Raw genomic sequence first — 26025 nt, 5'->3', positions numbered from 1 at the left:
TGTAAACTTGACTGTGACTACAGCCAGGGGCCTGAGCAGGTACTGAGCCCCCAGGGAAGTCAGCATGATCATATTCATACAAGATCTGTTTTCTTCCTTGCTAATGACATTTCCTCTTGATTCAGCTTTGTGATTACTTTTTCACAGCAAAAAGAACGACTGACTTAGACTCCAAATCATAATCTCTGTGAATATATGTAAAAGTGTTTATCAAGACATTCCCTATTTTAGCAAAATTGTATTTGATTAGTGTTCAACAGACTGTATTTCTGTACTCAGTCCTCTGATTCCCTCCCATTTCTTCCCCCCTTCCTAATTCCCTCCCAATTAAGTGGCTGCTACTTCTCAAATAATCAATGTCAGTTAAAAACGTGTCACGGAGTGGTCATTGTGTGACTCCTATTCAAAGCTCATGTCATTTAGACTTTCATTGGCAGCTATTTTGTCCCATAAAAAAAGTTCAACACAGCAATTTGTGAATCTTGCTCAGCCAAGTAGAACTGTGTAAAAGAGGAGTCATTCCAAAAGTCAATTAATTGTGGCCTGTCAGAGTTCTCCTCATTCAGCTTTCTCCAGGCCCTGTCGTGGGCTCACATCTGTCAGCCCTGTGTTGCCCAGGCTGCAATCAAATGCCATTACATGGGAAATAATGGGTTTATTCACACCATTTATTGGGCTCTGTGTGGTTAGACACATTTGTATATCATTTTACGGTGTAGGAATTCCATTTACACAAACTACAGGCAATTACGTGAGTCCAGCTAAAGCACTAAGGGAGGGTGGGAGGAGCCACCAATCAAATAATAAAAGCTAATTGAAAAGAGGCAGGTAATTTAGGTGAAAATATCATCATGAGCTATTCTTGATCCTAAATTAGTTCAACAGAACTTTAAGGAGGTGAGTTAGTTGCATTTTGTCTGTTGCTTGCATTAAACTCCTTAATGCTTTTCAATGTCAGAAAAGAGAGTGTACTTTTACAGCACCTATGTTCCATTTTAAAAATAGAGTTCTTGGTGAAGAAAGGGCTTTTTTTTCTTTAGAGGTAGTTTTTTCTCCCAGGTTAGAGAGAGTTTTCACATTTGCCTGTAAAGGAAGAAAAATCAAGCAGAGATTGGAGAGAGGAGAAAAATACCTAGAGAAAAAGCAAATTTACACAGAGCAAGGGATGTTAGAGAGACTTTTCTACTACTGAGCACAGGCTGCTCTCTAACCTTCCCCAAAAGACTGTCTCCAAAGTCTAGAGTTATTTTGTGAGGCAAAGAACATGTGAAGAAAGAGAAATTAATGTGAGTTAAAGTTCACAGGGCTCACAGAGCCATTATCTTCAGGAAATGGTCCAGATCCCAGTTTGGGTGGGAATTGTTAACTTCAGTCCTTGGTTTCAACTTTGCTCCAGATTCAACATCCAAAGACTGGGCTGAAATTGTCCAACTCTCAGCAAGTGTGTCTCGTGTCAGTTGAACTCAAACTCACAAGGGTTGGCTCCCCTTTCTCTGGCAGCCTGGTAAACCAGCAGGAAATCCTTAAAGCGAGGGGCACAGCCCAGCCAGGCTTCCCCAAAGTGTTCATTCCCAGTGAAGAGGAAATCTCCCCCTCCCTTCTTCACCTGACACTGCAGGAGGGTTTGGATGAGGCCTCGCCACTCCCCACTCCCTTCCTCCTGCTGGAAAATCCAATTTTTCTGCCTGTAGACTCTCTGAACACTGACATCCACCTGGGACATGTGGTTCTCTGAGTCGTGGGAGACATTTCGGATCGATCCTTTCACCACTGGATGTGAAGAAGACAGGAGGTGGTTACAGAGCAGCAGCAGAACAGCTCAGGTGCTACGAGCTCACCGAATGAAATAACCGGAGAGCAGCTTTGCTGTGCAGTTTTTACACCTTCCACCTGCAGATGGACTCATTTCTGTGCTTACACTGCTGTGTGCAGGGGATCTCCACACAAGCTGTCCTTGAAATTGTGCTTTAATGACCACTCAAACCAGCTGCACCACAGGAAGAACGCTGATAATGTGAAGTAGTGGAGGATAAAAAAGCACATGACAAGAGGTCAGCTCAGGGATTAATTTTTTTCAGTCTGTGTTGTTCCAAGACAATGATTATCACAGATACCTCCTTCCTGACTCCAGGGGACTCTGGAGCTTTTCCTTTCACAACACTAACAGAGGTTGATTCAAGAAGACTCAGAATACGATTTGGTCAGAAAAGAATGAGAGGTTGTTAAATGTTTTTCATTTAAACGTTTAGTGGGTTTTTTCCCCTCTCAAAAGACAATATCATCCATCCATGAAAAGATACTTTGGGAGATGATTAACAACACTCAGAACTCTTAAAGTGACTTTATTTGAAGCCTTATTTAAAAATCCCTTTGCATACATGTACCTTCTCTCCCAGAAGGATCCTAGCTAGAAGGAAGGTGTAAGAAGCCCTTGTCTCTGAAAGCATTCTTTGCATCCATCACATGGAGAATGAAGCATCCCATCTGACAGGTGTTTGTTGTCCTGAAGCTACCTTTATCACTGTCACTGCCCCCATTTTTTACAGCAATCAATTATTCTTCTACTAATTAAATTAATTTCAATCCCACATCCATAGAAGGCTCAGAAACATTCACCATTTGAGAAAGAGCTCTTCAGGAAATGAGAGGTCACAGAACCACCCTCCTGCCACAAAACTCCTTCACTCTTCTACAGAAAACTCAACAAACACAAGATGCAGAAAAACCTCACCTTAGAAGTTTTCAAGAACTTCCTCATTTATTTAGATTTCCAAGGGAATCCAGAATTTTGTCCAGCAGATATCTATGCTCTCTGTCTCCCTCTTTACATGATCATTTTTAATCAGATGCAGTCAAGTCTATTGACAAGCTGTAATGCACTTGTTCCTGGTGTTCCAGGTTGCTCCTGCAGTGCTCAGTGACTGCAGACCCCCGTGCTAAGGACAACCATAAAGCCCCCATTTACTCCCAGGGTCGTTTACGCTTTCATCAGCAGCTATTTTCTCTAATCAGAAAAGCTGATGATAGCGGTTTGTGAGCGCAGGGCAAGGCAATCAGGCCATAAATAGAGTCAGTTCAAAGGGCTGTTTCTTCTGGTCTGTTGCTGCTGTGAGTGTAAGGGCCCCCTTTGTGTGCCTGGGCCTCCACATCTGTCAGTCTCTGGTGGGGACAGCACCCTCTTGGGAACCAGCACCTTCCTCCAGGACAAACAACGGGCTGGATGGCACCAATTCATTTGGAGGAAGAATAAAAATTACCAGCTGTGGAGCACTCCTAAGGAAGCACACTCTGCACTGGTTTTGTATCTGCACTGTGATGCTGGTGTCTGATTTTATCAGCCTTAAAGTATGGCGAGCCCTGGTAGGTGGGGTTTTAAATGTTGAATGTGGAGTTTGTAGTTCTATTTCTTTAATTAGGTACATTTACAGCAATGGAATTGTGGCTATGGGGAGAGGCAGCTCTACAGCTTTAGCTATTTGAGCTAATCAAAGAGGTACCAATGTGCATGTGCAAAAGTGTGGGAAAAAATTAACAAATCATGATTGAAAGGAAAAATTCTATTGCATTATTAAAAGAAATGGGAAAAGATTTTAATGTATTATCAGATAGCTATTTCTTATTATTTCTTAGAGACTAATATCTGTGCTGTTTCCTCATAAGGGATTAAACCTAACCAGGATATCACTGAAGAAAAGTTTAAATCACATGAAATCTTTAGCTAAGTTGCAAACAACTCACTGCCTCTACAGAAAAAAACCCAAAAAAACCACAAAAAAAACCCAAAAAACCAACCAAACAAAAAAAACCCCACCCAACCTGGGGAGTGGGCAAACTGTGAGGGGAGGGAGAAGGCATATTCATAACTGGGATAAAAGGAAATACAGACAAAGGCAATGAAAATGACCACACCAAACATGTTCAGCCTGGGTATACACCTACACACACGTGACTGGGCTACACCTGTGAGCCAGCAGCTCACCTGTCAGCATTGCTCACAGTTCAGCTTCAGTTCATAATCTGTCTGCCTGCAGGAAATGAGGACCTTGGCAGCCTCTCCCTTCTAGGTTTCACTTTGCCCTCCCATTCAGATTCTTTTCCGCAGTTTCTTTCCCAGATCAGAGAGCACAGTCATGCTATTATTTTAGGAAAAACAGTAAATAAATACAAATAATCAATATAAATTAAAGGCAGAACGACTCCCCTTTAGCCCGCTTACCAAAATCACTGCTGCAAATGGCCATAAGGAGTTCCACGTTGTTGCAGGGACGGCACATAGCTAGAGAAAACAGAGCAGTTACCTATAACACCATATACATCCACTGTAACGCAACAGTGGATTGCAATGGGATTACATCCCATTGCAAAAGGACTGGTGAATTCAGAGCGGAAATGGGGCAGAACTACCAGCTTGAAGAGCACTGTGATCAGATGCAAACCAAAATTCTTATTATGCAAATACCACCACGGCAAAGAAATAAGCACAGAGGATGTTCTCAGTGAGGGCACTGCCAGGCAGAAGGGCCTCCTTTGCTATGCCAAAACAGCCTCTGTCACCAGGGATGCACCAGCTCAGTGGGCATCAGCTGCTACCTGGGATCTGCCCCAAAAGTGGAGCCTCTGTGTGGACTCGACATTTTCTGAGCTTGAGAAGAGCTAGCTCTTCTCAAGGGAAACTTTTTGATAAAAATAAAACAGTAAAAAGCCACCTCAGTGGCACGTGGCACCTTTCCTCCCAGACCACCTTAAAAACAGGGAGCCCGTTCCCGTAGAGAAACTCTCGGGCGCTGCGCCCCCCCATCCCAGGTCGGAGACGGGGCGAGGGAGCCGCGGCAGAGCGGCCGGCTCTGCCACCGACAAGGAGAGAGGAGAGAGCCGGCTGTCCCGTCCCCACCCCGGTTCGCCGCGGAAAAGCCCCTCTCCAGCCCCGTCCGCGGCCGGGAGCCGGCGGGGGAGAAAACCCAGGGTCTGCAGAGCCGCCCGCAGCTGCCATGCTCCCCGGCTGTCCAGCCCACGGAGCCGCCCGCAGTCAGGCGCCGCCGGTCCAGCGCAAAGAAACCCCGGCCGCCCCCGCCCGCAGCCGCGGAGCAGCCTTTCCCCAAGCCCCAGCCGCTCCCCGTGCCGGAGCGAAGAAAAGAGCCCCGGCCGCCTGTCTGCCCGCAGCCGCCACGCGGTCAGCCGCCTCGGCCAGATGAAGCGTCCCCAAGCTGGCCGGACCGCTGCCCCGCTTCAAGAGAAAAACCCCACACCCGCCACGTTCCACCTCCCACCGCACAAGCCCCGGCCCAAACCCCCACAACGTTGCCGCCGCTGTGAAGCAGCGTGAGACCGAAATGCCATTGCTGCGGCAAAGACTACCACGTGGCCGCAAAGAGCTTCAAGCGCCCGCCCCGGTGATCCCACATGCAAATTAAAAATTCCGAGAGCGTCTCGGGATGAAATCTGACATAAAAAAACCCTTATCAAATAAAAACCAAGTAAAATTAAAACAGATAAGAACTAATACTCAGCCGTGTAGACCCTGAGAAATCAGAAGAGCTAATTTCTCCAGTTTTGCTTACTAGCCGTAAGTTAAAAAGACCAAACCGGAGATGAGACCACAGGAGAAAACAAAGAACTGTCAAGACTCTGGGGTTGCTCCCCAGGCGAGGGCCAGTCCTCCAGCTCTGTTGAATTGCATGCAGCAGAGCTGATAAAGCCCTCCTCCTCCACGGCGACCAAACCCCTCGGGCAAATATTAATAAGAGCTGATTAATAAAGGCATTTATGGAGATTAATATTTTCTCCGCCCATTTTTATTCATAACACTTTTCAACAGTTTTCTTTTTCCCAAAACAACCCTGTGTAAACAATATTCCTTTCCCATAACAACAGGTGTTGTTTGCTATATCTGTTACTGAGCCAATGGAGAGGTGTCAGCACTATGGACCAATAACGTGCCTTTAGCACAGCGTGTTATAAAAGGGCTGAATTGTAAATAAACCTGATTTCTGCTGCCTCCTGACTGGAGTCAAGCATCTTTATTTTGTGTCCTATTGTGACATCCCTGCCCTTACCTTCAACCAGGGCCATCTGTTTGAAGTCGGGGCCGGCAGCGCTCTGGTTGCTCAACAGCTCGTACTGGAAGCTGGCGGTGCGGCGGCTGATGTCCCTCTGCGGGCTGGCCTGCAGGAACAGGGCCACTCCCTGCGGGCTGTGCCCACTGAAGCAAGAGACGAGCTGGGGCCGAGCCCCCTCCGCCTCTCCCACCAGCAGGTGCAGCTGCCCGGGGCGCTCCACGTAGATGTTGGCGCCCTGGAAGTCGCTGGCGGGTTTGATGCAGACCGTGGTGTGCCGGGCGCTGGCCACGTTGGGCTCCAGGAGCACCCGCAGGGCCCGCGCCGGGTACAGCCACTCCAGGGAACCCGCGGTGCAGCGCAGGTGAACCTGCTCCACGGCCCGGGAACGGGGCTCCCGGCTCAGCCCGCTGCCAGAGGCACCGGGGCCGTCATAAATGGGGAGGGGACGGAAGGGAAGGGAAGGGAAGGGAAGGGGAAGCCAAGCCAAGCCAGTGCAGCACACACCACCTGGACATACAGATCTTTTACCTAACTCTCTTAATGACCCTCAAATTGGCTTCCTCCCGCTGGGCTGAGTTCCTTCCCTCCCTCCCCTTGATTTTGAGCTGTAGCACCACGCAGGAGGCACAGAGGGACAGGGACTGCTCACAGCTGGGTGCACGGGAAGGAGCCTCAGCCCCTTTCACCAAATCCATGCCTGCAGCACCCAGAGAAATGTAAGAGGGCAACTTCTCACTGCTAAATAGCTCAAAACTTTTCCCTCTGGTACGACTGGCCATTGCTCAGCTGCCCAGAAAATCCCACCAGCGGGTGGGTGGGTGGGGGTGAGAGCCACTGACTCGCAGCAGGAGCTGCACGGCGATGTTATGCCCTATTTCCAGTATAAACTCATCAGGAAAATGTTTCGGATTAAAAGGGTAGTGCTGGCCCTGCTCCCGAGCTCTCACTCAAGCCTGTGCAACTCCACTGCCTTCAGAACAGTTACTTTTGCTGAGGCCACTTACGAAAATAAAATCAGCGCCAGCACAATACGTTAAAAGAAAAATAAGAAGACAACAAAACACAGTGGGAAAGGACGTAATATTTGAGAATATTGAAAACATTCTTGGCCTATTTCCCTTCCCAGTGACTGAAGCAAACCCCCCCGCACGGCGGCGGGAGGGATCCCCGGTTCCCGGTTCCCGCAGCCCCCCGGCCCTGGGCACCCACCTGCCCCTCCAGCTGCAGCGGTCCGGGCGGGACTGCCCTGCCAGCAGCAGCAGCAGGGCCGGCAGTCCGGGCCAGCCCAGCACCGTGGCCATGGGCCGGCGGCTCGGCCGGGCGCGGGCCGGGCTTTAAGGGCGGCGGGAGGGAAAGGGCTGGGCTGGGGGTCCCGGGGGGCGGTGGCCGCGCCTCTCACCGACCCCTTCATCCCCCTCCTTCCTTCCCCCGCCCTGCCGGTGCCGCGGGGAGAGCCCCCAGCGCTGGGGACAGCAGGGACACCCTTCCCTCTCGGCACCGCTGTCCCCATTGCCCGGGGTCGGGCAGCCCCCTTTTGTCTTGGAAATATTTAGAAGTGATTAATAACAGCTTCTCATCGCGACGTAGGAACAAACAAAACTCGTGTCAACATAATCAAAGCGAATTTTGAATGAATGATGGAAATTCAATAGTTTTAACTTCTTGCTTTCATGATTATCTTTCAGGCAGCCGTGCACAAGAAAGCTCCGGGGCCCACGATTATCATGCTAAAAGCCGGGCGGTGCCTGCCGATAATTAGATTTCTATATGCATTGCCCTTCCCATATTTTCAATGAACGATATGGGGAGATGCTCTTTTGCAGGTCTGGGAGAGCGAGGCTCCTTTCTGCAGCCCTTGAGCGTGGAATGGGGATTTGGCGGCCGGGGGGGACAATGGCCCTGGGCACGGTCGGGTGGCACAGCCCGGGACCCGCGGGGCTTTGTTCGGCTCTCGGCGCCCGCGGTCACCGGGACCCTCCGGCCATCTGTTACCTTGCGGTCACCAGCGTGTTCTCACATTGCCCACAGATGCGCAGGCAGAGGCAGAGTCTGCCCGCAGCCCTTCTGCAAGGAGGGATTTTCCTGGAGAGGAAGATCAATTTGTTAGAGGATGTTATAAATGCAAAGGCAAATTTCAGGTTAATAAATGACAATTTATTAATAACAGAATATCGAGCACCTGAAAAAGAGAATAACCACAATAATAGGAAATTGTCAGCGCGCGCTGGGTGGATAGAGGTCCGCACCGATGTACCAGACGCCCTAGTCCACGCCAGTGCAGCTCTCAGTCCACCGTTTTATAGGAATTTTCTGCCCTTAGGCAGTCCAGGTGTCCAAGGTGGGTTGAATAGTCCGGATTTCTTTTCGATGGCCCTCCCAGACCTCATCAAGTCTAGTTGTCTCATTCCGGGAAGGCTCCTTTCTTATGTCAATTCCAAGAGTCTGTCTTATGTTGATTTTATTCCGCTTGTGGCACCAGAAGGTTGAGGAAGGAATTTCTCCTTGCCTTGGCGAGGAAGTGATTCTTATCAGGGTTGGCCAGTGTCTTTTGTCTAAGTTGATGACCTTCGTCCTGTCTTTGCAACTGAGATTAGCAGGCTGAGAGAGAACGGTTACCCTTCTATTGGATTTTACAATTTTACTTTAGCTTTGTTTCATTATACATCGAATTATTATTTTATACACGAATTTTTACCCTATTTTTATCACAGTCCCCCACCTAATAATTCATCAAATTAAAAATTCGCTTTTCTCCCTTTATTGACCTCAATTTTAGTTTAAAAAGTCACATTCTTCCCAGTCCTCCTGGGAGGATTCATCACCTTGTTGGAGCTTCCGCTCCTCTTCGAATTCCTTTAGGGCCTCTGCAGCCCTTCTTTTACCTTTTTCTTCCTCAAGTTTCATTATTTTGGACACAGTTTTCCCTTGTGCTGCCTCTGGATCCATGGGAAGGGATGCTATTTGCATCCCTTGGACGACTGAATGTATCAGTCGAATGAAACAAGGGATCAGACACGGGAGGAAGACAATGCCTGCAATGGAGCACGTTATAAAGAATATTACCTTCTTCCACCATTCCCCCTGTCCGAACAGCTGGTCCCACCATGAAGCCTGAAGAATTGAATTCCACTTCTGGACTGGCACATGTGCCACCTTTTTGATTTCCTGTGCTAACCCTTTGATAGTCTCCCCATAGTCATCGATTTCGATGCAGCATTCTGATTCATTGAATCTGCCGCAGACCCCTCCTTCCTCTGCTAGCAGGTAGTCCAGGGCAAGCCGATTTTGATACACAAAAGCCCTCATTTGTGAATGCTGCTTTGCCAGGAGTTCCAAGGCCTCTGAGGTGTGGTTGGAAACCACTTCTACCACTGCTTGCAACCGAATCAACCTATTCAGGAGGTAAATAGGTGTTCGATATCCCCAACTGCCATCGTTAGCCCAGGTGGCTGGCCCATAATACTCAATGATTCTTTCAGCGGGCCACTCCTCCTCCCCCCATTTCTGGTTGCCTCCGGCTATGGGTAGCACCTGTCTTATCTCCCTTCTCTGTCGGTTTAATGTTTCGAACAGAGGAGCTCCTAACAAACTGCTTTCGGCTCTGGGCAAGGTGAAAAAGAAGGGTCTTATCATTCCTAGGGTACAGGACCCCTTCCATTTCCAGGGAAGTTCGCTATAGGCCTTCTTTCCACAAATCCAGTATATCCCATCTGGAGCTTTCCAGCCTATATTGGTTCTACCCGGCTCGTCCCAGTACTCTCTCAGTCCCGCTAGTGCCTGAAATGGATTAGCCCCGGGACTTTTGTGCCAACAAAGTCCCATAGTCTCAAACCACTCACAATCTTTTTCTCGAATTTGGCTCCAATATCCGGAGGGTGGTTCAGGTTGCCAGACCCGTGTTTTGTCATTCACCGTTAGGGTATTTATGCAAGGAGTATAACCCACCAGGTCGGTGAACTCCTTCCCCTCCCGGCTGATGCAAATAGTTCCTACTATCCTTTTTTCCAAAATCCATCCCTCCGGTCTCTTTACTATTTTTGACAATTTAGAGCTTTCCCATTTTAGAAGTTGTTCCAGGGCTAATCCTTCTCCTTTCCAGGGCCACCTTTCGGCTGACTTTAATCCCCCACAAATCCAGCAATCCGTCAGCCCCAATTCAGTGGCTATCTCCTGCATTAGTTCTACAAAGAGGTTTTGGTTAGGGGCCGGAAATCCCCCATCCCCGTATTGCCTTTCCAATTGCTCGTACTGTTCACTGAGCGATTTCAACCTTTCCTGCTCAATTCTCCTCTTTCTGGCCTCAGCTTCCTTTTTCCTGAGTTCCAATGTTACCTGTTTCATTTTACTTTCAGGGTCCATCCCTTCCTCGTCCCTTGAAAAACAAAAAACTTGGTCAAACTGCAAACACACACGCTTATCTCCCGGAGGTAATAACTCGAAAATGATGGGTTCTGAGTCCAAGAAACCCGTTTCCTCATGTTTGAGATTCCTCCCTTCCCAATACAATTTTCCACCCATATTACATATTTTTAGTTTCGCTTTGTCGTAGCACAGGGGATTCACCTTATAGTAGGCAAGGAAGGTAGATTGCCTTTTTCCTCCCATCCATACAGTTTTGTTACATTGTTGACATGTTGGTACCGGGTAAGGAGTTTCGAGTTCCCGCCTTCGTCTAACGAGTGAGTGAGCAGGATCCCTGAACAGCCCACCCTTAGGACTTGCCCCTGAGCGTTGGCACTGGACCCTTCCTTCCAATTCACAAAGGTGAAATCGAGTGCCATTAGCCCAACAATCACCCAACTGCCTTTTTAGAGGACAATCCATTATCGGCCCGGTTTCTGGTGCTGTTAAGCACCATTCACACTTCGCGGGAGGATTCTCCCCCAGGAGCGCCCCTGGAAGGGCCCCCTTGGCCCAGCACACGGCTAGGCTCAGGACCGTCAGGATTCCCCACCGAAAAACCCCTCTGCCTTGCCCATCGCCCGTATGGGAACATACGGCAGGGTAAACCATCTTCTCGACAGCAAGGGTTTGCTTCAGGGGCCCGTGTGGTCCTGATGGCAAACCTTCTCTTATAGGTTGCCCACCGGGATAATTTGATTGTATCTCCTCGGCAAGGTACCTTGATGGTCCTCCGGCACTCAATTGCTAAGGGTTCTGTTTTAGCGTCCAATTTTCCCTTTATTCCCTTTTTGAAAATCTGATACCACTCAGGAGAATCTAATTCAAAAAGTCTGGCCCGAGTGGCAAGTACTAAGAGGCGGTCTGTGTTAACCTGCTCCTCGATTAGACAGTTAGTGCACAAACCTTTAGGTCGACTCCCTCTCCAACAATGGGTGACCCAAACCTGTTTACAGTACACGCATTCAAAGTGAATGAAAGGAAAGCACTCACAACCTGGGGTATTACAACTTATCTGGTCGGTCATCTAGGTTGACGCCTGAGTTTGATTTTGAGCTCTCCAGGAGGGGTGGTGACCTTCCAGTCCGAGGCTTTTGAGTCCTCGATCTTTTTCACTCTTGATGAATGAGTCCAACCCTTCTCAGCGGTTCGAACTGCGGTGTCAGTCGTGAGTAGTACCAGGAACGGTCCTTCCCACTGCGGGGCGAGAGGAATCTCTTTCCAAGTCCTGATTAACACTTTATCTCCGGGCCGAATGTGATGAATCGCAAATCCGAGAGGGGCACTTTGGGGGATGAGTCCACGCCTTCTGAGCTCCTGTAAATTTTTGTTTACAGTGATGAGATAAGGTTGTAACTGCACATCCTCGACTCGGGGATGTCCCACAGGCATTCCGTGTTTGTATGGCATCCCATACAACATTTCAAAGGGGGACAGTCCCGTATCAGAATGAGGCATGGTTCTTATGTTCAACAAAGCAAGGGGAAGGCATTTTACCCAACACATCTTAGTTTCCAGCATGAGTTTTGCCAACTGAGTTTTTAAGGTCTGATTCATTCTTTCTACTTGCCCTGAACTTTGAGGGTGCCAGGGGGTGTGATATTGCCATCTGATTCCCAAGGCCTCGGTTAATTGTTTTATGATTTTCGAGGTAAAATGAGTCCCTTGATCTGAATCTATGCAATCCACGATTCCGTACCTGGGGACTATTTCCTCTAATAATACTTTGGAAACCGTTTGAGCCGTGGCTTTTGCCCTTGGGTACGCCTCTACCCAATGTGTCAATTTGTCCACAATAACCAATAAGTACCTATATCTCCCGACCTTTGGTAATTCAGTGAAATCCACCTGGATCCTTTCAAACGGCCGGTATGAAAGAGGACGACCTCCCCAAGCCGCTTGTCTGGATCTGGATCGATTCACTTTCTGGCAAGTCACGCACCCCTGTACCTCTTGTTTTGCCAACTCAAAGATCCCCTTGCACCCAAAGAATTTCAGAAACTGGTCAGCCAATGCCCGTGTTCCCCAGTGGGTCTGTTCGTGCAGGCGTCTCAGGATCCCTCTGGCCACACCTTTCGGGACCAATTCCCTTCCATCCGGCAATTTCCATTTTCCCATCTCCAATGCCCCTCCCATCTCCTTAAATCCTTCAATGTCCCTTTCAGAGGGACATATTTGGATTCCGGAGTTTTCCTCCCCAATCACCTCGGGGATTCTTACTGTGAGTAATGCTGCCCTTTTTGCCTCTTGGTCAGCCAGGTTATTCCCACGCGTCTGAAATTGCAATCCGATCTGATGCCCTTTCACATGCACTACCGCAATCTCTTTTGGTTCCCTGATTGCCTCCAAGATTTGTCGAATCATTTCGCCGTGGACCAAACCTTTCCCTTTTGTGTTTATCAAGCCCCTTTCTTCCCAAATTTTCCCAAAAGTGTGAACCACCCTGTGAAAAACGAGGTTCACTTTTTAGTAAATTTTAAGGAATATGTTTAATAAAATAATTAAGACAATTAGGAGATAAGAAAAAAACCAAAAACGGCCGGCCGGGTGACTTGGCATTCAGCCAAGTCCACACCTTGCTTTCTCAGAGACACTCGTTAAATACACTTCTCGTTATATCGATATATGAAATTCCATAAACTAGTTTCCATATTCCAGGAACTGCCCTGCATGGCCCCTCCCTGGGTCCGCCTTTTTAGAGCATGCGTGTTTCGTGGCCGTGTCCTTTCTATCGCGTCCAGCTTGGGCCTTGGTCCGTGCCTTCTGCGGGTGGTAGATGCTGATAGTTGGTGTTATCAGTAGCAGAGTCTTCTTTACATGTTCACTGGATGTTATCCCAACCAAACAGACAGTTTAAGCAGCTGCTACATCAACTACTCCCTTTATATCTAGTCTTACCAATAGCAGAAATAAACTTATACCTTTATATCTTTACTATGTTATTAATCATATAGCATACATCTTGCGAAAAGCCAATTTTATAATACACACATATAACAAACCCCACCTCTTCTTTTTATAATTCATTTGGCTTTGAGCCATATTTCTTGTTTTCTAGCTTCCATTATTTCCTCTTATAGACACTTACTTTCCAACCAGTCACCACTGGTCCTTAAGTTTTCCACAATTTAATATTTTCCCAATTATGAATACAACTATCTAATTTGGATGGGTTATAACAGTGACTGTCGATACGGGTATGTGTAATAAGAAAGGAACCTCGGTGTCTTTTCATATAGAACTTTCAGTAGTATCTGTAGCATGATTTTGCCAATATCCTATAAGGCAAAAGACAAAGAAAGAGTGAAGTGACAGAAAAAGGAATAACAGAGGTCTGGTATGGCTTATACCTCCACCCTCCATGCCTATGGGGTTGCTACCCACAGCAGGAGTATATGATCTTCTTGGTGGCAAGTACAGCGGCCAACCCAGTCTTGCCCTCTATTTCCTTGTTAATTCTTTTTGTTTGTTTGTTAGTTAGTTTTCAGACAAATTGCCTTTGACTTTTTTTTTTTTTTTTTTTTTTTTTTTTTTTTTTAAAACCGTAATTCTCTCCACTGTTCCTCAGGTATTTCCCACTCAACAGGCACTGGTAATCCCCATTTACTGGGATATATGTACACATGCATCACTAAAAGGCAGTAAAGTCTTTTAATCCAAAGGCCAGCTGCAAAGCCTTTTTAGAACTGACAATTAATTATGCTGGCCATAGTTGCACTCCGAGTAAAACTGCATCTTTAGTTCAACTATTCCATGTCACTTCTGATACCATTTAATTTTTGAAAGCTTCCACCTTTTTAACTGTAACTAGGATTGAGGGACAGGTTAAAAAGAAATTGAAAGAGAGAAAAAAATTTACTCAACAAAAAAATAACTTAAACTACAGAGTGAAAAGAAGAGAAAAAAACCAACAAAAAACAACAGAAACTTCTTTTACCCCTTCTGATGTTAGAGTTTTATCATATTGAAGGTTTCTGTTGGGCCAATCCTCTGCTCAGCCTATTCTTAGGGCAGGAAGACAATGAATTCTTGCTATTCTAGAAGATTTTCCTTCACTATTTAGGAGAACTTAGAAAAGTACATACACTATAGGATTTATTTCTATCTAAGGCAAACACACTCACTCAATTTGACATGCATTGATTTGAAAGATTAGATACTCCTTAGAAACTTCGATAAGAACCCCCTTTGACAATCAACACCACCAGTTTTGTGAGCTAGGTCTCATCTGCAGCCAGCTGGAAAACTAAGAAAAAAACCAAAAAACAAACCCTTCCAAAACAGTTTCTGCAAAATTTATAGTAATTTATCAAGCAGGGAAATAAATGAAACTACTAGAAAAATTTTGCATATACCACAATAATATTTCCAAGCAGCAAGTATCTTGTCATTCATACTATCTCTCCTTATATTTCACAAGAAAATCTGACATCTTCTTATATAAAAAAACCAAAACACTTTCAAAAGTTTCTTAACAAAGACACACAAAGAACTGCCCATAGAAAAAGAAAAAAAACAAACAAACAACAAAAAAACTTCTCAACCAATATCTACATCTCAACCTCTGTCTAAGAGGCGAATGACAAAGTTTTTCCACCTTATAAAGTTATATAATTAGTACCTTAAATTATTTTTGATCCACCCACTTGAAGAGCAAATCTTTATATCCCTTCTCATGACTTCTAAATAGTAGAAGAAAAATTTGCTCTTGAGAATAAACCTGACAGAACTAGATTTCTATCAGTAATTATCTGTACCTTGTTGTGGGGACAACGCTGCCAGCGTAACTGAAGAATGTCCTGTATTGGTTACAAATGTTGTGTGTGTACACAAAGGAATCACAGCTCCTGTATTAACTTTGACACAGTACCAGTTTAGTTGAAAACTCTTTCCTTAGTTCCCACTCTGCCGGGTAGTAGTTCACCCTATATTTTGTGAGCACTAACATATCCTCTTGGTATTTCACATAGGCGCTCTTCTCTGCCCTCCTTCTTTAAACAAAACAGATTAATAAGTAATAAAATGTCTTTAAGTTAGTATGAAAGAAGTACCTTAAACACACACAAAAATAAGAAAAATAAAGGAGGCAAAAACATATTGTTTGTTCTGTAAGATATAAAACCTAAAATAAATTAGCCAAAATGTTAGGGATATGGAGCCCGTCTTCTTCTTGTGATTTTCATGTACCTGCAATATTATACAGTGGAGTGACATAAACACTTTAAAAAGAAAAAACAATATTACATATTTCAATTTCAACTCCCCACACTAGAATTACTTGAAAGTCCATTTCCTTTGTAGCTGTGAAGAAACAGAGGTAGCATTTGACAGACCGGACTGATTTTTAGGTGTTACGCAGAGAAGTAAAACAGAGAAAGTCCTTTGTCCATAACTTCCAAATTTACTTGAGTCTTTTCCAGTTCATGACCACTCAGCTCTGTTTAAAATTCAACTTTGTATCACCTGGTTTAGATGCTACAGTTCATTCTTGGGTTCTCACACCGGTCTCTTGATTTTGCTGACGTTGATTTAAAACTTGCAGCTTTAGTTTTTCAGCCATACCGCAGCTTCAGTTGCCTGCAATACCTGAAAAAGCATCTTCCCACTGTGGGGTTAAAGAACTTCCTCTCCCATTTTTGCAATTGTAAAGCTATACCCTTTTAACATTAATTTCTCTTTATTTCATAATTTAAACATTATCTCATAGGGTGTTACTTTCAGGTTCCAATCTGGGTTGCATCTGGACTCCCAACATACATTTTACTCATGGCATTTGAGCATTAATTTTGTTTAAAAAAATTCCCAATAACAAAAGATCTAATTTCATCCATAATTCCTTCTTCTTCTAATTCCTTCTTATCAAACACCAGAACTCTCACAACTCTTTTGACTCCAATCTCCTGTTCCATTAAAACTATTCCTTCCTATTTCTGAGGTCACCCCCCAGCATTTGATGTCTTATAGCTATCTCTTTAGGCAATTTCAATGCACTCCCAAAAAACAAAAACCAAACCAAACAAAAACAACTTCTAAGACCTCTAAGAATTTCCAAAATTCTCAAAAAACCTTTCAAGACCTCTAACATAAGACTCTCCAAGCTTCTGTCCCACCTTCAGGATTCCATCCAGTCACTGCCTGGTCTCCTCTCTGCCATCCAACAGCCCGAACATCACCCCCTCCCTTTTTCCCCCGAGGCACAGAAAACTCATCAGCTCAGCAGCACAGCACCATGTGCTGCATACTCCATCTTTCAAAACAAAAACTCCTATTTTACTTCAGCAGTCTATATTACACATACATTCACTCAAGAACAACAATAACAACAACAATAAAAACTCTTCAAAATGAATTTCCCCATTAATCTGCAAAACTGCACCAATCCTCTTTTTAGACAGCCCTCTTCTTCTCCCAATCTTTCCCAGGTATGCATTATTCCCCAGTCAGTAAACATTTTACACCTTTTTTTTTTTTTTTTTTTTTTTTTTTTTTTAAGTCCCATTCTTTTCTTTAAGATTTTCTTACAAACTATCAATACATTTTCTCTCTTTTTCTAAGAGGATTTTTTCTTTTGCCAAACTTTCTTTATTCTTCTGCTATAGCCTTCATTCCCAATAATATTCTTAGATCTTTTCCCAACACATTAAGACCCAATTCAGGCATTAATAATATATTTCCCATCCATATGTTGGTATTCCTTTTAATTACTATGTTTTTTATAATGTATGCTTCAAACTTTTTCCCTTCTGCAGTCACCATTTCTGAGATTTCTTTACTTACTTTACATCCTATGGGGCTTTTAATGATACATGTTTTCTCTGTTTTAAGATCAACCAAAAACTGGAATACTTCCTCTTTAGGACCTATTTTTAAAGTCACTAAAGGCTTTATAAAATATTCATCCCTTGAAAACCAAACTTTTTGTTTTTCTTTTAGATGTATCTCTGTCGGAGTTTGGTTTTCTCCCTTCTTTCTGTCTTCAAAACTCAAATCGAGACAATTTTGGATTCTAACTAGGCTTCCTGTCTCAAAGAGAAAGTCATTCATTACAGATGTAAGAACAGAATCTGTTTCATGGATTAATTCTTCTAAGGCAGAGGGGAGAAAAACAGGACTCCACGCCGAGCCCTCCAAGAACAAGGGGGTGTGAACCACCTCTGTTGTAACATAAGCAGGCGAGGACAGGGCTGCGGGGAAAGTGGACGGCGGTGGAGTGGTCGGAGCTAGTGGGACCCCCGGCGTGGCAGGCGGAGTGGCTGCGGTCAGGGCAGCCAAGGCTGGGTGAGACTGAGCTCCCGGTGGGTTTAGGGCTGGCGCGGGGGCCAAGGGGAACGGGAGCACAGGCGGCGGCGCCAGTTGCGGGCAGGGGCAGGGGCAGGCAGGCAGCAGCACAGGGGCCAACGCTTCAAAGAGATCCCAATCCTTCTCCTCCCCCTCCCATTCCGCTTCCCGCGTTTCTGTCATTGCAAACAACCTTCTTGAACCTGAATTCTTCATTAATTTCCTCGCAGTTCCCCCTTTTCATTCAGACATTTTAACCGTTTCAACAATTCACTTCTTTAACACAAATAAACTCCACAACAAGCACACCTCTTCAGCTACACTTACTTCCACTTACATAAAGACAACACAAAAAGATTGGTACCCTTTTTTTTAAAAAAAAAAAAATTGTTAGTTTTTACTCATAGGTATTTGACTAACCCCCAGATGTTCTTAGATTATCACACTTTTCAAGCCTTTAGTATTCCTCAACCTGGCAGCCTTTTCCAAAGCCCAGGTGTCTTGGACCTTACACCTGCAAGGCTTTTTTGTGTTTCTATCCTCAATCTGGCAAAAACCCCAAAATACCTATATTTGGCCAAACCCTAAATGCTCTTGGGTCTTACGTAACCCTTTTAATCCAGCAGCAAGTCTAGGTGTCCTTTGCTCTCTTCCTTTAAGGGCTCCAGCCCCTTTTCCTGGGACCCCGTCCCAGACCAGGGGGTTCAAACGTTTCCCCCCCCCAGTATCCCGTTTTCCCAGTGGGTTGTATAGGAAAACTATCGGCTCCCTTCCTGAGGGTCCAACCCCTCCCTGGGACCATCCCAGCCACCCGGGGTTTTTTACAACCCCTCTTTCCTCTGGGATCCCGTCCCAATCACCCGGGGTCACATTCACACTTTTTATCTTTTGCTTCACCTCTGTGCTGGCCGTTTCCCTTGTGAGATAACGAACAGCATGAGAAGCCACACCACACTCACTTCACAAGGCTGGAGTATCCAGCCAGTGTCCCATTCACACAGCACACAGACCCCCCTTTTAACCCGCTCCCCTGAGAATTACTCACAACCATTTTCTTCCTCAGGTTCTTCGTGCACGAGGTTTTTATGGAGCAAAAATACTGCAGTTTTAGGGAGCCTTTTCCCTTTTCCTTACTTGCTTTTTTCTTTCTCCTTGCTTGTCTCTTTGGATGTTTACCTGCAATCCCCAATTCTCACCAGGAAAAACAAAGTTTTGGGCCGCCAAAAACCCAGGCGGGGCGCCTCCCTCGCTGTGGATTTCCTGGGGTTTCAGGGTCGAGGTATATCCCGGCAAGAGCCCCCAAATTGTGAAAAACGAGGTTCACTTTTTAGTAAATTTTAAGGAATATGTTTAATAAAATAATTAAGACAATTAGGAGATAAGAAAAAAACCAAAAACGGCCGGCCGGGTGACTTGGCATTCAGCCAAGTCCACACCTTGCTTTCTCAGAGACACTCGTTAAATACACTTCTCGTTATATCGATATATGAAATTCCATAAACTAGTTTCCATATTCCAGGAACTGCCCTGCATGGCCCCTCCCTGGGTCCGCCTTTTTAGAGCATGCGTGTTTCGTGGCCGTGTCCTTTCTATCGCGTCCAGCTTGGGCCTTGGTCCGTGCCTTCTGCGGGTGGTAGATGCTGATAGTTGGTGTTATCAGTAGCAGAGTCTTCTTTACATGTTCACTGGATGTTATCCCAACCAAACAGACAGTTTAAGCAGCTGCTACATCAACTACTCCCTTTATATCTAGTCTTACCAATAGCAGAAATAAACTTATACCTTTATATCTTTACTATGTTATTAATCATATAGCATACATCTTGCGAAAAGCCAATTTTATAATACACACATATAACAACCCCAAACGCATACCGAGAATCAGTGAATATGGTCCCCTTCTTTCCCTTTAACCCTTTGAGAGCTCTCAGGAGAGCATAAAGCTCACAAGCCTGGGCCGACCATTCGGGTCTTAGGGGACCCGATTCCACCACTCTTCCTGTTCTGCCATCCACCACTGCGTATCCTGATTTTCTTTTCCCCTCGACTACTCTTGCCGACCCATCCACAAACCATTTCTCTCCCCCCTCCAATTCCTGATCCTCCAAATCTGATCTTACTTTTGTCTGAAGTTCCACGATCTCAGCACAATCATGCAACAGTTCCTCAGAAAGGTCTCCAAACATGAACTGTGCAGGGTTTTGTGCCGAGGTGGTTTTCAACTCCAATCCTGGGGAGCTGATTAGGATGGCTTCATATTTCAGAAGCCTGGAATCGGTCAGCCACTTTTCCGCTTTTTGTTGCAGAATGTTTCTCACATTGTGAGGGGTGTAAACTACCAGAGAGGCTCCGAAGGTAATCTTTCTCGCCTCTTCCACCAGGAGTGCCACTGCAACTATAGCCTGCAAACACGTAGGCCAACCTCGACTCACAGGATCCAGGATTTTTGATAAAAATCCTATGGGTTTCTTTTTGTTGGCCCATTCCTGAGTCAGGACTCCCTGTGCAGTTTGCCCACTAACATCTACAAACAACTGGAATTCTTTATTCACATCTGGAAGGGTCAGTACTGGGGCTGTCATGAGAACCTCTTTTAATTTTTGAAAATCTAATTCATCCTGTTCGGTCCACTTCACCCTGTCGGTGTTTAATCTTTCATACAGAAATTTTACCTTTTCACTGAAACCCTCAATCCACTGCCTGCAGTATCCCAGGAGCCCTAATAATTGGCGTATTTGCCTTTTAGTTTTCGGCGCGGGCAATGCTATAATTCCCGCGACTCTCTCAGGGTCCAATTTCTTTTTCCCTTGGGACAGCCAATGCCCCAGGTACTTCACTTCGGGCTCCGTGAACTGCAGTTTGGATTTTGAAACTTTCAGACCCTTAGCTCCAATAAAGTTTAACAATTCCACTGTACATTCCCTCACCCGCTCCTTTGAAGATCCTGCTATTAGCAGATCATCCACATACTGCAACAATTTCGTCCCTGCCTTTGGGGTAAACTGAGTCAAGAGGTGCTCCAGGGCCTGCCCGAATAGATTAGGGGATTCTACAAATCCTTGCGGAAGCACCGTCCATCTCAACTGCTGTTTTCTGTTGGTATCGGGGTCCTCCCACTGAAAAGCAAAGTAATCCCTGCTTTTCTCATCCAAAGGGCAAGTCCAAAATGCATCCTTCAGGTCAATCACACTATACCACACATCCTCAGGCGTGAGCCGATTCAACAAAGTATACGGATTGGCCACTACCGGAAATCTAGTCCTGGTTCGGGCATTCACTGCCCTCAAATCCTGAACTAACCGATAGCTTCCATCTGCCTTCTTTACAGCCAGTATAGGGGTGTTATGGGGGGACATGCATGGCTCTATTGTTCCTCCCTTCAAGAGGTCATCGATAACCTGCTTCAATCCCTTTCTCCCTTCCAGGGGAATGGGATACTGTTTGACCCGTATAGGGTCCTCGGGGTTCTCGATTATAATATGAATAGGGTCTATTTCTAGCTTCCCCACCTCCCCTTTAGAGTGCCATACCTCTGGATTGATGTCTGCCTCATCCTTCTCAGTGAGTTTAAACATTTTCACCACAAGATCGGAACTTCTTACAACTATGCTAATTCCAAGAGCGATGATCATATCTCTCCCTAGCAAGTTGTAATCAGCTTCCTCTACCAACAACAAATTCCCTAGGCAGACTTTATTTTCTGATTCAATCTCCACACTTTCTATCACAGGTACTCTAAAGGGATCCCCTTTTGCACCCACCACCACAACTTTCTCCTTACCGACCGTGCACCCTATTGGTAGATTTTGTAAAGTGCTCCTTTCTGCCCCGGTATCCACCAGAAAAACGGTTTCTTGACGCTGGGGACCTACTTTCAGTTTTACCAGGGGCTCGTTAGATGTCCTGGTCCCCAAGGTGAAGAGCCCCTGACACCCCTAATCTTCCTGAAATACTTTTTCATCTTTCATTCTCTTTTTGCAGTCCCTCCGAAGGTGTCCTACCCTTTTGCAATAGTAGCACTCGGGCAGTTCCCTTCTCGTGTCTGGGGCTGCTTTTCGGGGGCCTTGAGACTTTTGGGGTAAGGTTTTATATTTCCCCGAAGCCTGTTCCTGTCTCTGGACCTCCTTCACCGCAGCTACCAAAACCTTAGCTTGTACTTTCTGCTTTTCATCCTCCCTCCTCATGTATATTTTCTGGGCTTCCCGCAACAATTCCTGCAAGCTTTTGTCCTGCCAACCCTCTATCTTTTCCAATTTTTTCCGAATGTCCTCCCATGACTTTGCCACAAACTGAGTTTTGAGCAGAATTTCCCCCACAGGGGAATTAGGGTCCGTCCCAGAATATATCTGTAGACTTCGCCTTAATCGCTCAATCCATTCAGTGGGGGACTCATCTTTCCCCTGACATTCATTGAAAACCTTGCTAATGTTCTGACCCCTTGGGACAGCTTCCCGGATGCCCTGAATTATGATGTTCCTTAGATCTACCATGCTCCTTCTCCCGTCCTCTGTTTGTGCATTCCAGTTTGGGCTAGAGCTGGGCCACTTTTGATCCCCAGGTGTCCCCTGTGGGTTCCTCCGGTCCCAGTCTCTGATACCCGCCTGTTTTATCATCTCTTCTTTCCTCACTGTTGAATAAAGACCTCAGGATTGCCATCAGGTCCTCATATGTATAAATGCTGCTCCCTAGGAACTCATCCAACCTGTCCGCCACACCAAAAGGATCATCCAACAATCGCCCCATTTCCTTTTTGAACGCTCTTACGTCTCCCGTGTTGAGAGGCACATTCACAAACCCAATGACCCCTGGGGCCGTTGGTACTTCCCTTAATGGAAGTAAACTGTGTCCCACATTCTCATTCTCTCCCCATTCATCACTCATCCTCCTTGCTTTCAATCGGGTTCTGCTAGCAGGGGGAGAACTGGTAGCAGTGGGTTGTCTCCCTCTCCCGGACTGCGGGGGCGGGACTGCCGCCTGTGCAGCAGAGGGGGGTCTCTCCTCCGCTCGGAGCAACCCTGGTGGCGGCGGAAAAGGTGACCGAGAGTGCCCCCAAGCTGGCGCAGACGGGATCTCAGAGGGGGCTCCCGCGGTCATGGCATCTATCGGCGGGGGCGCCGCCGACGGACCCAGGCCAGACGGGAGAGGCAGGAGCGGGGGTGGCAGTGAGGGAGCTGCCAGTGGGGACAATGGAGGGGAGGCATGACTCCCCACCTGAGATGCCTGTGCCCCCAAAAGCTGGTTTGGAGGATCGGAGGGGGCTGTGGGCACCACTTGCTCTGGAGAGGGTGGGGAATTCAGCCCAATGTAGGGAGGTGGGAGGTGATCTAGGGGCTCCCAGGGCTCGGTCCCGGTTCCGGGCCGCCCTTTCTGTTTTATCGGGAACAAACCAGCTCGGGTGTTTAGCCAAAGCCGGGCGTATTCCCTCTCCTCGGGGTCCGAGGGGCTCTTGTTTTTCACATAGCGATTTAACTTACTACATGTCCAGCTTTCAAATGATCCCATTACTGGCCACGTGAGGTGTTCCCCCAATTTCTCTCCACCCCACACATCCATGCAATAGTAAATCATTCTTTCCTTAGATTTCTCTTTCCTCTGTGGACAATCTCCCCAATGCTCCAACATCCACCCCAAGGGACTATTTCGAGGGATTTTCATGGTTCCCTTTCCCTTACCAGTGGGGGGTCTTTCTGGGGTTTTTTTCTGGGGCTTACTCTTTCTCTGTCCCATGTTTCGCGAATTTCCTTACCAAATCTTCGAAATTCCCTGCAAGTCGACTTTTCTGCCTGTGCGTTGTGTCTTTGGTTGTTTCTCAGGGGATGGGGCTTTTTCGATCACTCCCCCTCCAGCGAGCTGTGCCGAGGGTTCCTGATCGGTTTTCAATCCTTTCGGATTTTCTTTGGACCCTTACCTTGGTCCGCTGGCAAAAAGGGTTTACCAATTCCCGAGCTCAACAGGACGTACCCTTCCCCTTTTTGCCCACTCCGTGATCGGTCCCCGAGACTTCCCTCGTCCCGGTTTTGACGAGCAATGCAAGAGAGTTTCACACGAAATCGCTTCCTTCGCGGCCGACCGCTCCCCTCGCGGGAAAAGACGGAACTGCGACCTTGAAGTCCACACTCGCTTCGTGATCAGATCACGTCTCACACACTCGCCCGATCACCCGCTCAACCAGCAGTACTTACAGCTCCTTTTCCTGCGTGGATGTCTTCGTGCACTTAGACGTTTTACGAGCAATTGCAAGTCGACTTTTCCAAAGGCCCTTTGCCTTCCCGAGCTCTCTTTGCCCCCGGATCCGTTCTTTCCCCTGTCCTATTTTTGTGGTTTTCTCGCTCCTAAATTTGGTTCGGAGGTTCGGGTGGAGCCGCGGGGTCTCCTCACTCACCAGGCCGCCGAAATCGGCGGGGGTACCCTCCTGGATCGCAGGTCCCCGCAGCTTCCTCCGAATCCGAGTCACGGCACCAAATCTGTTATAAATGCAAAGGCAAATTTCAGGTTAATAAATGACAATTTATTAATAACAGAATATCGAGCACCTGAAAAAGAGAATAACCACAATAATAGGAAATTGTCAGCGCGCGCTGGGTGGATAGAGGTCCGCACCGATGTACCAGACGCCCTAGTCCACGCCAGTGCAGCTCTCAGTCCACCGTTTTATAGGAATTTTCTGCCCTTAGGCAGTCCAGGTGTCCAAGGTGGGTTGAATAGTCCGGATTTCTTTTCGATGGCCCTCCCAGACCTCATCAAGTCTAGTTGTCTCATTCCGGGAAGGCTCCTTTCTTATGTCAATTCCAAGAGTCTGTCTTATGTTGATTTTATTCCGCTTGTGGCACCAGAAGGTTGAGGAAGGAATTTCTCCTTGCCTTGGCGAGGAAGTGATTCTTATCAGGGTTGGCCAGTGTCTTTTGTCTAAGTTGATGACCTTCGTCCTGTCTTTGCAACTGAGATTAGCAGGCTGAGAGAGAACGGTTACCCTTCTATTGGATTTTACAATTTTACTTTAGCTTTGTTTCATTATACATCGAATTATTATTTTATACACGATTTTTTACCCTATTTTTATCACAGAGGAGATACCCTGAAACCAGAGCTTTAGTCCTCAAGCGTCTGATACTGGACTCCTTGAATCCTATTTTAACCCACTTTACTGTTAGTTCACAAAACTTTGTATTTTTACTGTTCTTATTAAAAAAAACCAAAAAAACAAAACAAAACAAAACAAAAAAACCCCCCACAAAACAAAAAACAAAAACAAAACAAAAACCAACCAAACAAAAAAACCAAACAACCCCCCCCCAAAAAACCCACCAAAACCACAAGCAAACAAACAAACAAAGCAAGCAACCAACCCCCAAAAAACAAACAAACAAACAAACAAACACCAAAAAAACAAACCAATTTCAGCCTCGACTTGCACTTTGCTCATGTCCTGTGTCCTTCCCCACACATCCCTGGGCTGTAACTCCTTGCACAACTTTCGGCTCAAGTCTGGCTCAAGCTGGTGCTCTGCACGGCTGACTCCAAGTAGGTAACTTGATGGTTATCAACATTAGTGCCAGTGATCCTGAAAGCTCTGTGAAACTATTGTCTTACTCGTCTAAGAAAAAACCCTGCTGAATATCTATGCTCTGACCCCATCCTGAATGAAAAACAACACACAAAATAGTCTTTAAAAGGTTTGATTGTGGCATAATACGGGAGCTGAGAGGCCAAAGCCCTTCTCTCTTTTGTGCAAATGAGAGCAGGGAACAGAGAGGAGAAAGGACTTGGGGAGGGGATCGACACTATGATAAAGTGGCCCCACAGGAGGATTTATTCGCTTCCAAAGGCCCAAAAGAACCCATCTGCTGCCATCAAGAGAAAGCATTGAGCCACTTGATCCCTGAATGTCTCCCAGCAGCAGCATTTTCCCGTGCCAGGGAAAGCCCCGGGTGAGTTTTGCTCACTTGCTCTCAGCAGCTCCCCCCGCCTCATCTCCAGTTTCTACTGACACCAAAACATCTCCTGTTAAAACTCTGGAAACTGCCCATCACATGTAAGGCATTTGCAGGGCTCCTTACTTTCTTCGAGTAAATAATGTGCAGCATCAGAAGCTGTTTTAAGATACCAAATCAGTGGCAACAGAGGTGAGAAGGAACAATGTGGACATTTTACATTACTGCTGAATTCAAACCATTTTAACCACTCCTATTGAAAAGCCACACTAACTCAACTCCTCCCCGGGGTGGAGAAGAATGAACCAGGAGCGGACAAGCAGCTGCTGAGATTGTTGCAGGTTACCGGGGTTAGTTTT

The 26025-nt window shown here is 46.3% G+C and overlaps 1 protein-coding gene and 1 long non-coding RNA gene across 2 annotated transcripts; one reads left to right on the top strand and one right to left on the bottom strand.

Moving 5' to 3' along the window:
- Positions 1-1453: 1453 nt before the first annotated feature.
- LOC310916845 (meteorin-like protein) lies at positions 1454-7357 on the bottom strand (the record flags this gene model as incomplete). The annotated part of the gene is made up of 4 exons (XM_083874714.1): positions 1454-1770; positions 4217-4276; positions 6054-6463; positions 7266-7357. 4 exons carry the CDS (start codon positions 7355-7357, stop codon positions 1454-1456), a joined length of 879 nt encoding a protein of 292 aa, XP_083730840.1.
- Positions 7358-8015: 658 nt separating this feature from the next.
- Positions 8016-25020, top strand: LOC310916781. Its single transcript, XR_014591354.1, has 2 exons — positions 8016-8168; positions 24806-25020. It is a non-coding gene; the product is annotated as an uncharacterized lncRNA (long non-coding RNA).
- The last annotated feature ends 1005 nt before the right edge of the window (positions 25021-26025 follow it).

This window comes from Zosterops lateralis, assembly GCF_965231275.1.
Source record: "Zosterops lateralis genome assembly, chromosome: 18".
NCBI classification, from domain to species: Eukaryota; Metazoa; Chordata; class Aves; order Passeriformes; family Zosteropidae; genus Zosterops; species Zosterops lateralis.
This window is presented reverse-complemented; position numbering and strand designations above follow the sequence as displayed.